Genomic DNA, 14,330 nt, shown 5'->3' on the forward strand with positions numbered 1-14,330 from the left:
GCTGTGTTACAGATTCAGACCCTCAGTAATAGATGTGCACGTTACATGGAGGTTCAGTGCTCACAATGGATCATCAGTATTGAGTAAACTACTTGCAAAGAAGCTGAAAGAACTCTGTGGATCAGGCAGCATTTATGGAGGGAAATGGACAGCTGACGTTTCGGGTCTGTTCTCTCCACAGATGTCGCCTGACCTGCTGGGTTCTTTCAGCCTTTTGTGTGGATCAGCCATGATGGAATGGCGGAGCAGACACGATGGCCCAAATGGACTAATTCTGCTCCTGTATTTTAAAGTCTTACGGCAATTTGCTCCAGATTCCAGCATCTGCAGTCTCTTGTGCCTCTATTTCCTAATGCTTGTCAGCCCAACACCCTGATGACCTCCAGCTTGCTGAAACACATTTCCCAACAGGTAATCATAAACACGAGAAACCCTGCAGATACTGGAAATCTAAATCAACACACGCAAAATGCTAGGGGAACTGAGCAGGTCAGGTAGCATGCACGAACATGAATGAGCAGTTGACATTTTGGGCTGAGATCCTTCATCAGGACTGTAAGCATTTTGCTTTAAAGAAGCACCAGGTTGCAGAGCTGCTGCTTCATAGCTCAAACGATCTTCGGTCAATCCTGAGTAACACACAGAAAATGTTGGAAGAACTCAGCAGCCCAGGCAGCATCTACAGTACTGTGCAAAAGTCTTAGCCACATATTTATTGTTGGGGTGCCTAAGATTTTTGCACAGTACTGTAGTAATTTTATGTATTGCATTCTACTACTGCTGCTGCAAGTAAAATCAAATTTCATTACCTATGTGAGTGATGATAAACCTGATTCAGATATGGGTCTCTATTGTGGACTGAGATGGGAAGGGGGCAGGGAGAGGGGAATCATGGTTGGGGAAGAGAGAGAGGAGGGAGTGGGAAGCACCAGAGAGACATTCTGTAATGATCAATAAACCAATTGTTTGGAATCAAATGGCCTTGCCTGACGTCTCAGGGCTGGGTGCGTCTGCACTCTTGTCACACCCCCCCCCCCCGCCGCCACCAGCCATAGAACATAGAATAGTACAGCACATTATAGGCCCTTCGGCCTACAATGTTGTGCCGACCCTCAGACCCTGCCTCCCATATAACCCCCCACCTTAAATTCCTCCATATATCTGTCTAGTAATCTCTTAAACCTCACTAGTGTATCTGCCTCCACCAATGACTCAGGCAGTGCATTCCACGCACCAACCACTCTCTGAGTAAAAAACCTTCCTCTAATATCCCCCTTGAACTTCCCACCCCTTACCTTAAAGCCATGTCCTCTTGTATTGAGCAGTGGTGCCCTGGGGAAGAGGCGCTGGCTATCCACTCTATCTATTCCTCTTATTATCTTGTACACCTCTATCATGTCTCCTCTCATCCTCCTTCTCTCCAAAGAGTAAAGCCCTATCTCCCTTAATTTCTGATCATAATGCATACTATCTAAACCAGGCAGCATCCTGGTAAATCTTCTCTGTACCCTTTCCAATGCTTCCATATCCTTCCTATAGTGAGGTGACCAGAACTGGACACAGTACTCCAAGTGTGGCCCAACCAGAGTTTTATAGAGCTGCACCATTACATCGCGACTCTTAAACTCTATCCCTCGACTTATGAAAGCTAACACCCCATAAGCTTTCTTAACTACCCTATTCACCTGTGAGGCAACTTTCAGGGATCTGTGGACATCTACCCCCAGATCCCTCTGCTCTACCACACTACCAAGTATCCTGCCATTTACTCTGTACTCTGCCTTGGAGTTTGTCCTTCCAAAGTGTACCACCTCACACTTCTCCGGGTTAAACTCCATCTGCCATTTCTCAGCCCACTTCTGTATCCTATCAATGTCTCTCTGCAATCTTCGACAATCCTCTACACTATCTACAACATCACCAACCTTTGTGTCGTCTGCAAACTTGCCAACCCACCCTTCTACCCCCACATCCAGGTCGTTAATAAAAATCACGAAAAGTAGAGGTCCCAGAACAGATCCTTGTGGGACACCACTCGTCACAATCCTCCAATCTGAATGTACTCCCTCCACCACGACCCTCTGCCTTCTGCAGGCAAGCCAATTCTGAATCCACCTGGCCAAACTTCCCTGGATCCCATGCCTTCTGACTTTCTGAATAAGCCTACCGTGTGGAACCTTGTCAAATGCTTTACTAAAATCCATATAGATCACATCCACTACACTACCCTCATCTATATGCCTGGTCACCTCCTCAAAGAACTCTATCAGGCTTGTTAGACATGATCTGCCCATCACAAAGCCATGCTGACTGTCCCTGATCAGACCATGATTCTCTAAATGCCCATAGATCCTATCTCTAAGAATCTTTTCCAACAGCTTTCCCACCACAGACGTAAGGCTCACTGGTCTATAATTACCCGGACTATCCCTACTAACCTTTTTGAACAAGGGGACAACATTTGCCTCCCTCCAGTCCTCCGGTACAATTCCCGTGGACAACGAGGACATAAAGATCCTAGCCAGAGGCTCAGCAATCTCTTCCCTTGCCTCGTGGAGCAGCCTGGGGAAAATTCCGTCAGGCCCCGGGGACTTATCCGTCCTAATGTATTTTAACAACTCCAACACCTCCTCTCCCTTAATATCAACATGCTCCAGAACATCAACCTCACTCATATTGTCCTCACCGTCATCAAGTTCCCTCTCATTGGTGAATACCAAAGAGGAGTATTCAGTGAGGACCTCGCTCACTTCCACAGCCTCCAGGAACATCTTCCCACCTTTATCTCTAATTGGTCCTACCTTCACTCCTGTCATCCTTTTGTTCTTCACATAATTGAAGAATGCCTTGGGGTTTACCTTTACCCTACTCGCCAAGGCCTTCTCATACCCCCTTCTTGCTCTCCTCAGCCCCTTCTTAAGTTCCTTTTTTGCTACCCTATATTCCTCAATAGACCCATCTGATCCTTGCTTCCTAAACCTCATGTATGCTGCCTTCTTCCACCTGACCAGATTTTCCACCTCACTTGTCACCCATGGTTCCTTCACCCTACCATTCTTTATCTTCCTCACTGGGACATATTTATCCCTAACATCCTGCAAGAGAGCTCTAAACATCGACCACATGTCCATAGCACATTTCCCTGCAAAAACATCGTCCCAATTCACACCCACAAGTTCTAGCCTTCTAGCCTCATAATTTGCCCTTCCCCAATTAAAAATTTTCCTGTCCTCTCTGATTCTATCCTTTTCCATGATAATACTAAAGGCCAGGGAGCGGTGGTCACTGTCCCCCAGATGCTCACCCACTGAGAGACCTGTGACCTGACCCGGTTCATTACCTAGTACTGGAACTAGTACGGCATTCCCCCTAGTTGGCCTGGTATTCCTTCTCCGCCACCTGTCCCATACCTCTCTTGTGGCGCTCCACCCTCGCCATTCTCAACATCCTTTGTTCCCATCACGTTTACAAACTTGCTCCCCACTCCACATCGACAAACACAGTACTGTGCAAATGTCTTCGACAAGCTAGCTATATAGTGTAGATGTGCCTAAGACTTTTGCACAGCACTGTACGTGGAGATGAATAAAGAGTCAACGTTTTGGGCTGAGACCCTTCATCAGCACTGGAAAGGAAGGGGAAAGAAGAAGGTTAAGTGGGGAGGAGGAAAGAGCACAAGCTGGAAGGAGATAGGTAGGAAGATGGAAAGGTTAAAGGGCTGGAGAAAAAGGAATGGGTCATGGGAGAAAGAAAGAGGAGGAGGAGGGGCACTGGGTGGATGGGGGAGTGAGAGGCAGGAGAAGAGAAGAGAGGAGCCAAATCACTTCTTCCCATTGATGCTGCCTGTCTTGCTAAAGTTCCTCCAGCATTTTGTGTCTGTAGTTCTGGATTAATGCAGAATCTCTGGTCCAGTCCTGCACTCAGGTGATTCCTGGATGGAGCTTGTAAGTTCTCCCTGGGACAATGCAGCTCTTCCAGTTTCCTCCAATACCCCACATTGATGTGTGTCCAGTGGGTAGGTTAACTGACCATTCTAACTTGCTGCTACTGTGTATATAAATGCGGGAAGCTGAGGAGATTGGGACAAATGAGAAAGGGGAGCATTACTGTCGAAATGAGAGTTTGATGAACATGAACTCACTGTGCTGAATGGCTTGTTCTTGCACCTGTTTCCCTCTGTGACTTCATGGTTCAGTGAAGCTTGAAAGAAGAACGTCACTCATCTCACCTGTAAACTATATTTTCCTTGTGAAGATCTCCCAGGCCACAACAGATTTCAGCTGCGTAAAATACTGCCCGGTCTTCTTCAAACCCTGGATTTCCCATGTTGTAGATATGGAACTTCAAGTCACCTCCATTCATTAAGGTCAGAACTAAGCACAGTGCATCCTTTGTTTCATAAGCATAAGCTAAATTAACCTATGAATACAAGAAACATACAAATCGTTCATTAAATGAAATAGAGTGATAGAAAAAAATCAACACCGTATGGCATAATCGGAATTCCAAAGTTCTAATATCACTTGTAATAAAATAGACAATTGATTTAAACAATAGAGCAACTAAAATTTATTCTGGAATAAAACATTGTGGATGCAGGAAACCTGATTTAGAAACTGCACCTTTGATTAGAGGCCACTGCTGTATCACTAGCTCTGTGGGAGATGGGAAATTGCAATATGGTACAGCCACAGTTTAGCTGGCCAGTGGTGTAGTGCTTTCAGCACCAGACTTTCAGGCGAGTGGCCCCGGGTTCGGTTCTGGCTGGCTCCTTGCAAAGTTTCCACCTGCGCCTGGTTGAGTGTCGAGCTAGCAACTCGGCCTCATAAAAAACAGACAAATACTAAAGAAACGGCAAAGTTGCTGCCTGACGCACCACAAGGCGCGGGGAGGAACAACAAAACAAAATTACAACTGTGATAATGAAATGGCGGAGCAGACATGATGGGCTAAATGGCCTAATTCTGTTCCTATATCTTATGATCATGTGATCTAAACTACCTTTTAGCTTTATAGGCCCCTGATGCATAACGTCTCATGACCAATGTGGTCCTGACAGCAGGAGGCATTGCACTTCCAGACCAGGAATGACGTTAGGGTGGCTCCTACAAGTCTAAGTTGGTGCCTCTTCACTGAGACCAGATACATCTCATGTACAGCTCCTCACTGGGGTGCAGGTAGGAGAACTGCTCCATGCTCTTCCAGCTGAGACCCATATCTTGACCCCAAACAATGTTCCTGCTTGTCCTGAACTGTGTATCTTCTCATTCTCATTCTCCATGGGCAATGCCTACAGTGGATTTCACCAGGGAGAACTAGCCTGTGGCAAAAGTGTCAAGCCAGAGCAACAATGTTTGGCGACTCTCTCCCACAGTGTTGAGCAATTTTACAGCACCTCAGAATGGTTTATTTTAAATTTTTTTAATTGAGATACAGCATGGAATAGGCCCTTCTGGCTCTTGGAGCCAAGCCACCCAGCAATCGCCCGATTTAACCCCAGCCAAATCATGGGACAGTTTACAATGACCAATTAACCTACCAACCAGTACATCTTTGGACTGTGGGAGGAAACCGGAGCACGTGGGGGAAACCCACATGGTCACGGGGAGAACGTACAAACTCTTTACAGGCAACGGTGGGAATTGAACCTGGATCACCTACACTATAAAGCATTGTGCCAACTACTATACTACTGTGCTGCCCTTGTACACACTATGTGCTGGCATTTATTTCCCACCTCTTACTGTTGGTCTAATCAGGAAACAGTTAAATGTGAGTCATATTAGTGGGTCTGGGTCTGGCATATTACCTGGCTCAAGAATGGAAAATTTCCTTTCTTGAATGACATTACTGACAGAGATGCTAGTGAATGTTCCAACCTATTCAACCGCAAAGAGTGGCAGTGCAGTACGTTCTTTACCCAGAAACAATAGACATCAGGAGTGGGAATTTGAATCAGAATTAGGTTTAAAATCACTGGTATATGTTGTGAAATTGGTTAACTTTGTGGCAGCTGTAAAATGCAATACATAATAGAAAAGAAAAATAACGTGAATTACAGAAAGTATACATACCTATGTAAAGTAGTTAAATTAAATATATAGTTAAAAAGTAGAAATTAAAAAAAGTAGTGAGGCAGTGTTCATGGGTTCAATGTCCATTCTGAAATCTGATGACAGAGGGGAGGAAGCTGTTCCTGAATCACTGAGTGTGTGCCTTCAGGCTTCTGTACTTCCTCCCTGATGGTAGCAATGAGAAGAGGGCATGTCCTGGTTGATGGGGGTCCTTAATGATGGATGCTGTCTTTTTAAGGGATCGCTCTTTGAAGATGTCCTGGATACTATGGAGCCTAGTGCCCATGATGGAGCTGACTGAGTTTTACTTAGTCAATCTTACTCATTTGTGGTTAACTGAAGTCACACAATTCCACTATGGCTGAATGTTAACTCAAGGCAGATGAGGGAGTAAATATTTTTGCATTCTGTTACTTGTTATGTTTAAGTCAGCATCTTAAATTGAGAATATGCTGAGGTTCTCCAAGAGAATGCATTGTTTGCAAAATCTAAGCTTTGTATACTGTAAGTAATTCTGAAGTGCTGTTAATGTTTGTATGAATTTAGATAAAATGTGATTAAGTATTTAATGGGTGACAATGCAGCACATGCCCAGGCTAAGCTGGATGCTGGAGATACTGCTGTTCACTATACTGCACTGTAAACACTTGAAACCACTTGATATAATGCTGTTTACATTGTAAACACATGCTGGTGCTCGTGCACATTTTATTCCATACCTGGCTCGGAGATGCCAGAAATGGTCAGGAGTGAAAATGAAATGATTTCTCTGCTTCAACAAGTTGGGAACCACAAAGAATTTGAAGGCATTACCAATCATCTTGAAAGTTACAATAAAAATAAAGATTTGGAGGATGCAATCATCAAAGGCATTGTATAAAGGCAGCCCATTATCTGCACAATGCACACAAAATGCTGGAGGAACTCAGCAGGCCAGGCAGTAACTATGGAAAAAAGTACAGTCAACGCTTTGGAACAAAACCCTTCGGCAGGACTGGAGCCTGTACTTTTTTCCATAATGCTGCCTGGCCTGCTGAGTTCCTCCAGCATTTTGTGTGTGTTGCTCAGATTTCCAGCATCTGCAGACTTTCCCTTGTTTGCCACTATCTGTACGAGGTGTCTGCACTAATTTTGTCAACTTACAGTCAATCAAAGAACACGGCAGCATACACTAGATTAATTCCTTCGTCAATATCTATTACACAGTTTCATAGCACTGTAGCAGTGGTAGTGTTCTAATTTGTTCTGTATTTCATTTAAATATATAATTTGTTACTCAGTTAAATGATAGAGTGTCTTTTTCAATACCTTTTTAACTATTTCTATTAAACATTAGCTAATAGGGGCAGCCACTTAATTGGACTAAAATGTACCGATCTCAATGTGTCCCAATTAACTGGAATCCACTTTACTTGTAAATATATGTGGATAAGGTTGATTCTTGAAAACACTCTCCTTGAACGAAGTATTGTTGAAGTATTGAGGCTGCCAATCCTACCTTCAAGTACCCATCCTACCTTCTTAAGACAGCTGAAGAATGCATAAAAATATTGAATGCAAAAGATGTCAAAAAGTTACATACTACCAAATAGGGGAAGTAATTGATAGCAGTTGGGTTATCTAGCAAGGACTTCACAATAAGATTTGCATATATGATTAATGAAACACAGATATATTTTCTAGAGACATTTTAATGTTTCTGAGGTATGTACATTGGGGGTCAAATGTCACTAAGTGTTATTTTAATATTTATTAATGCTTCAAGGCCCAATTTACTCAATTCAATGATTTACCTTCAAAACAAATAAGTCTGGAAGGTAAACTCTTCCTAGCATCTTTAGGTACCAAGGAAGCAGCATCCATCATCAGGGACTTCACCATCCAGGACATGCTTTCTTCTCGCTGCTGCCATTAGGAAGCCTCAAGACTCACACCACCAGCTTCAGGAACAGTTATTACCCCTCAACCGCCATCAAGTGGGACAACTTCCTCAACTTCACTTGCCCACAACCTAAAGACTCACTTTCAAGGATTCTTCAACTCATGTTTTTGATATATATTATTTATTTATTATTATTATTATTTCTTCCGTTTTTATTTGCCCTGTTTGTTGTCCTTTGCACACTGGTTGACCCCCCCATTTTGGTGCTGTCTTTCATTGATTCTATTATGGTTACGATTAATTTTCTATTAAAGATTTGTTGAGGTAGTCCTTCTCTCTGCTAAGTCTGCAGGTCATGTGAAGCCTTGGGAGCAGGTGGTGGATGGTTGTATGAGCAGCTGGTGCACATCACAAGTCCTGGTTATGCAACCTCTGATGTCAGGCAGACAATCTTTGAAGAGTATTGATAATTGGCTGGGGTCACCTGTCTTGTAAAGACACTGCTCAGAAGAAGACAATGGCAAACTACTTCCATGGAAAAACTTGCCAAGAACAATCATGATGATGAGACCATGATCGCCCATGTCATATGATATGGCACATAATGATGATGATGATGCCTCAATTAGAGGGTATGAGCTATAAGGAGAGGTTCAATAAACTTGGGCTGTTTGCTCTGGAGTATTAAAGGCTGAATGGAGACCAGACAGAAGAACAATGGTTGTGGTGGCAGCAGATATGTCAGTGGTGTTAAATGAAATTACTATGATGAAACATAATTGTTCTTACATGATTGATAGGAGCAACATTATTGTTGAAGAATAAAATGTTCGTCATTATTACAAAATAAAGTATTGGACAAATTCATAATACAAAATCATCAGGCATTCAAAGTGAACACAATATAAAGTCAACTCTCAAACACATAAAGTGGTTTTGATTCAATGCATCATATAACATATTGTATGGCAATTCATGTCAAATACTTACTACAAATCTACTGTTAACCTTTTCTAAAATCTGTTTTTCATTTAAAGCCATAGCTTCTCCTTTTCTCTTTTTTATTCGCTTTTTCTCTAATTTCTTACAAGCATACATTTTTCCTGTAGCCCGGACTTGACAGGCACACACCTACAATTGAAGAAAACGCAATAAGCATTTCTGTAATTGATCTCATCGCATTCAGAACTGACTTGCAATAATAGGCATTTAATACTTAAAGCCCTTTCCCTTGGCAAACGTCTTGTGATGATCATGCAATTGTACAGTATGCCTTTGTTATTTTATCAATGGCCATGTACAGTCAAAATATTAGTTTAACTATTTAGATGGATTGTTTAAAACAAGTCCAACTAATCTTTTTAATCCATCAGACAATTTTACTTTAAAACTACGAAAGGAAAACCCGAACAGGACCTATCAGAGAGGTGTACTTACCTCACCAAAGCCGCCTTTTCCTAGAACTCTGTACTGCCTAAAGGTGTTTTTTGTTACAGCTTGTCTAAAAGAAAAATGTATCCTTAGTAAAGAATGCAGATCCTTCCATTCAGTAGAAAATAACAGATCACTATAAGTTTTGACACAAGTGAGTACTAACATTCCAGTTCCACTCCCATCAATGATACAACTCTTTTCTCTTTTCTAAAGGTGCTAGCAGAGCAGCGTTATCCTTAGACATGATTATTTCAGTCAACCAACTGCCACTGATAATTGTAACTCACAATTGTTGTTATTGCTTTTGGCTTTCGAACTAAACTTATTTCAATGTAACTAAATGCAGTTGGAAGGACTACAGTGCAAATGAAACCAAGGCAGTTTAAATGGTTTGGCACAGACTAGATGGGCCAAAGGGCTTGACTCTGTGCTGTACTTGTCTATGACTCTGAGAAATGTTATGTATTGCACTGGAGTGCTGCTGCAAAAAAAGAAAACAAATTTCATAATATACGTGAGTGACAATAAACCCGATTCTGATATGAGTCACTACCGTGGACTGAGAGTGGGAAGGGGGCAGGGAGAGAGGAATCATTTTTGGGAAAAGGGGAGGGAGCGGGAAGCACCAGAGAGACATTTTGTAATGATCAGTAAACCAATTGTTTGGAATCAAATGACCTTACCTGGTGTCTCGGGGCTGGTGTATCTGCACCTGCATCAACCCCCGCCCCTAGCACTCTTTCTCTGCCATCTGTCCCATAACCATCCTGTGGCGCTCCACCCTCGCCGTTCCCTACTTTCTTTGCTCCCACCAGATTTACAAACTCGCTCTCCACTTCACATTGAAAAATGCAGTACTCTGGAAAAAGTCTTAGGCACACTAGCTGATTAATATGTGCCTAAGACTTTTGCAGAGTAGTGTATGTACAGTTTATAGCAGGACAAACAATCTGTTCTTCAGGAGAATATCCTATAATATGCTAGCCCACTGTATCATTGTCATTTATGCAGTAGAACTGACAGAGAGAAACAAAGTTACTGACAGCACTTCTGTCCCGTTACAAGAGCAATTATGTCTTAGTCCAGTAATATAGATTCTTTAGTCTTCTTACCATAAAAGGAATACACTTGCTATGGAGGAATTGCAGTGAAGGTTCACCACAATGTTTTTTTTAGAATGGCAGGCCTGTCACGTAAAAAGAAACTGAGTAGGCTAGGGTCTAATTCTGAACAACAAATAAGATGCTGGAAGATCTCATTGGGTCAGACAGCATCTGTGGAAGGGAATAGATAGTCGTCATTTCAGATCTGGTCCTTCACCCTAGTCCAGATGTCTCAGCCCTTCATCAAAAACTGATATTTCATAGGTTTTTGAATTTTCACAAAATTAATGGATCTGGGGAAATCGGAATGAAGACAGAGATTGTTAAATCTCTGGTTAAAGCAGGTCTAAGAGGTCAAATGGCCTGTTCATTCTCCAATTTCTTATGTTCTGATAAGTCAAAATAAATCATACAAGATTAATTTAACAAAATAACTCTCTCTAAACTGAAAGTTTAAACAAAAGGCATGAACATTCAGTGGCCACTTTATTAGGTACACCTGTACCCCTGCTTGTTAATGCAAATATTTAATCAGTCAATCACGTGGCAGCAACTCAATGTATAAAAACATGCAGACATGGTTCAGTTGTTGTTCAGACCAAATGTCCGAATGGAAAAAGAAATGTGATCTAAGTGACTTTGACTGTGGAATGTTTGTTGGTGCCAGACAGGGTGGTTTGAGTATCTAAGAAACTGCTGATCTCCTGGCATTTTCACACGTAACAGTTTATAGAGAATGATGCGATAAATGAAAATAAACATATAGTGAGTGGCAGTTCAGTGGGTGAACGTGCCTTGTGAATGAGGGAGGTTGGAGGAGAATGGACAGACTGATTCAAGCTGACAGGGAGGCGACTAACTCAAATATCCACGTGTGCAGAAGAGAACCTTTGAATGTACAACATTGAACCTTGAGGTGGACGGTCTGTAGCAACAGAAGACAACACTGGGTTCCACTCCTGTACCTATTAAATGGGGTCACTGAGTGTAATAAGGAATGATTTAATCACATCTCTAAGTGCAGAGTTATTTCCCTACCTACCTGTCATGATTATTTAGCAATTTAGTAAAGTATATTTTTCTTTAAGTCATGGAATGTCAAAGTTTACTTTGTGTAACTTTTCAATGCTTCGTACAGCATTTTGGATATCGTTAACCTGTGATGTTTAGAGCTTCATCACTGCCCTGTTTAATCTCAGCTACACTGACCACATTGCACTGTAGTCTCTGGATTTCAAAGGAATTCATTGCAAATTCAGGGGCATGGCACACAATGTAAGGTGTTTGGCTGACACAAATAGTAACGGGGTTGGAATGAGTTGGGTACAATTCAAGAGTGAAGCGGAGAGAGGGAACACATCAAAAATACATTCTCCCAGAGAATCTAGTCAACTGTGGAGCAACACTGGCGGAGGCCTAACTTCAATTTGCACCCAGGCCTTAAAACTGGGCCTAGTCAATGGCAAGAGGTAAGGAGTGAAGTCGTTGACATTACTGGCGACCTCTGTGCTACAACTGTCCGGGTAACATAAACCTACCTTTGTAGAATTCACACATCACTACCCAAAAATTTGAGTTATTAAAAAAAATTGTCCTCAACGAATTTACTCTATGTGTAAAAAGTAAATAAATAATCACAAAATTTATTTTTATTCAGCTTGAATTATTTGTCGCATGCAAAGAATCTATGGCTACGTGTTGTAGAAAATCATAACATGATAATTTCTGAGGAAAGAAACCCTACTTCCACACGCCCACCCCAGCCCCATCCCCTGTGAGGTAGGGTGACTTCTACTATGCATCTATAATGAAGTACCTTTGTGCTGTTATAATACTTGAAAAGAATTGAAGCAATAATTGTGGCACAGATTATACATTACTAAACTTTGTAGAAGTTTAACCTAGTATGTTTCAAATATCTAATCTAATTATCAGCCTGTTAAATTAATCTCAAGTGTGGAGTCTACCTGGAGTTCCAGATTCTCAACTTTCCTGAACCTTCTGCAGCTTTCTCTGATTTTCAAAAAGGCAGTGAAAATAGAGTTTTAAGAATCTTAGCCGTTCTTCGAAAAGCCTTACCTTTCCAGCCACTTCCACTGGAGAAAACGGTCGAAGTACATGCTTTCCTGGTAGTCATTAAACGGCTGATCACTGAGATAATCGTGTACCGACCTGCAGTTGAAGATAGAAGTGATTACAAAGGGAAAAACAAAATGGTGAGAGTTTAAAGCAGGACGTCACAACTTTTTTTTAAATGCCATGGATCCCTACCATTAACTGAGGGGTCTGTGGGCCCCAGGCTGGGAACCCTTGGTTTAGAGCAACATCAATCAGCCCACTCCTAACAAGTCAAGTCAAGTTCATTGTCATTTAACTACATGCATGTGTATGACATATATAACCATAAAAAGTGTAGAGAAATGAGACAATGTCTCTTTGAACCAGGGTGTAAAGCACAGGAGTACACATAACATAGGACAAAATCTACAGATGAATCACACATAAATAATAAACTAAAGCACATTAATATTAAATATCGTAAGGGTCAGAACAGATTAACCAGTGACATTCTGAATACGATGCGGTTGGGAGTTCAGAAGCCTAATGGCCCGGGGGAAGCAATTGTTTAAAATTAATTACTTATAAAATTCTAAAGGGATTGGACAGGCTAGATGCAGGAAGATTGTTCCCGATGTTGGGGAAGTCCAGAACGAGGAGTCACAGGTTAAGGATAAAGGAGAAGCCTTCTAGGACCGAGATGAGGAAAAACTTCTTCACACAGAGAGTGGTGAATCTGTGGAATTCTCTGCCACAGGAAACAGTTGAGGCCAGTTCATTGGCTATATTTAAGAGGGAGTTAGATATGGCCCTTGCGGCTAAAGGGATCAGGGGGTATGGAGAGAAGGCAGGAACAGGGTTCTGAGTTGGATGATCAGCCATGATCGTACTGAATGGTGGTGCAGGCTCGAAGGGCCGAATGGCCTACTCCTGCATCTATTTTCCATGTTTCTATGTTTCTCATCCTGATTGTTCTTCTTTTAATGCATCGGAGTCTCCTGTCTGATGGTAGAAAGTCAAAGAGGACGCTGGATAGATGAGTGGGATCCTTAGAGACACTAAGGGCCCTGCATAGGCGGCGCTCCTGATAAATGTTCCCAATGGATGGTAGGGAGACCCCTATGATCCTCTCAGCTGTTCTCACAGTCCTTTGCAGGGAATTCTGGTCTGATGCTCAACTGCTTCCATCATAGATGGAGATGCAACTTGTCAGGATGCTCTCAGTGGTGCTCCTGTAAAACAGAGTGAAGATGGGGCTGGGAACCTTGCTTGCTTCAATCTCCAGAGGATGTGGAGGCGTTGCTGTGCCTCCTTGTTCAGGGAGGGGTTATTAAGGGACCAGTCAGCTTGAAGCTTCAGTGGTTTACTCTTTTCCATAGATGCTGCCTGGCCTGCTGAGTTCCACCAGCATTTTGTGTGTGAAGCCCAGTATCCCACCATTTTCCTCTTGGTGTTGAGAACTCTTTTCCTTCAAGCTTTAAACCACTTCACTGATGATGGTCATCACTGGAGCTGCTTCCTACAGTACGTGATGCAGAACCATCCAGTCCAGTAAACTAATCTCTCACCTTTTCACCTCCAGTTTTTCACTAATCATCTTAAATTTGTGTTCTCTGTTTGCTATTGGAAACATGTTCTCATTATTTATTCATACAAGCCACTCATGATTTTGAAATCAATTTCCTTCTCTGCTGATAGAGTCACAATAATGTGTGCGCTAGAGTCTACAGCGCCAATGAAGTCCCTCATCCCTGGTGCTGTTCCACTAAATCTCTCCTT

General features: G+C 42.3%; 1 protein-coding gene across 2 annotated transcripts in view; it reads right to left on the reverse strand.

Annotated features, from left to right (window-relative positions):
• Positions 1–14,330, reverse strand: part of LOC134359061 (G protein-coupled receptor kinase 5-like) — a 336,788-nt gene that overhangs the window by 51,085 nt on the left and 271,373 nt on the right. For both annotated transcript variants that reach the window (XM_063071934.1, XM_063071935.1), the window contains 4 exons: positions 12,573–12,665; positions 9,394–9,457; positions 8,947–9,087; positions 4,229–4,419 (listed from right to left, as the gene is read on the reverse strand). In XM_063071934.1, the coding sequence (XP_062928004.1) occupies positions 4,229–4,419; positions 8,947–9,087; positions 9,394–9,457; positions 12,573–12,665 (489 nt within the window). The remainder of the gene's footprint in view (positions 1–4,228; positions 4,420–8,946; positions 9,088–9,393; positions 9,458–12,572; positions 12,666–14,330) is intronic.

The sequence above is a fragment of the Mobula hypostoma genome, chromosome 19, assembly GCF_963921235.1.
Source record: "Mobula hypostoma chromosome 19, sMobHyp1.1, whole genome shotgun sequence".
Lineage (NCBI taxonomy): Eukaryota > Metazoa > Chordata > Chondrichthyes > Myliobatiformes > Myliobatidae > Mobula > Mobula hypostoma.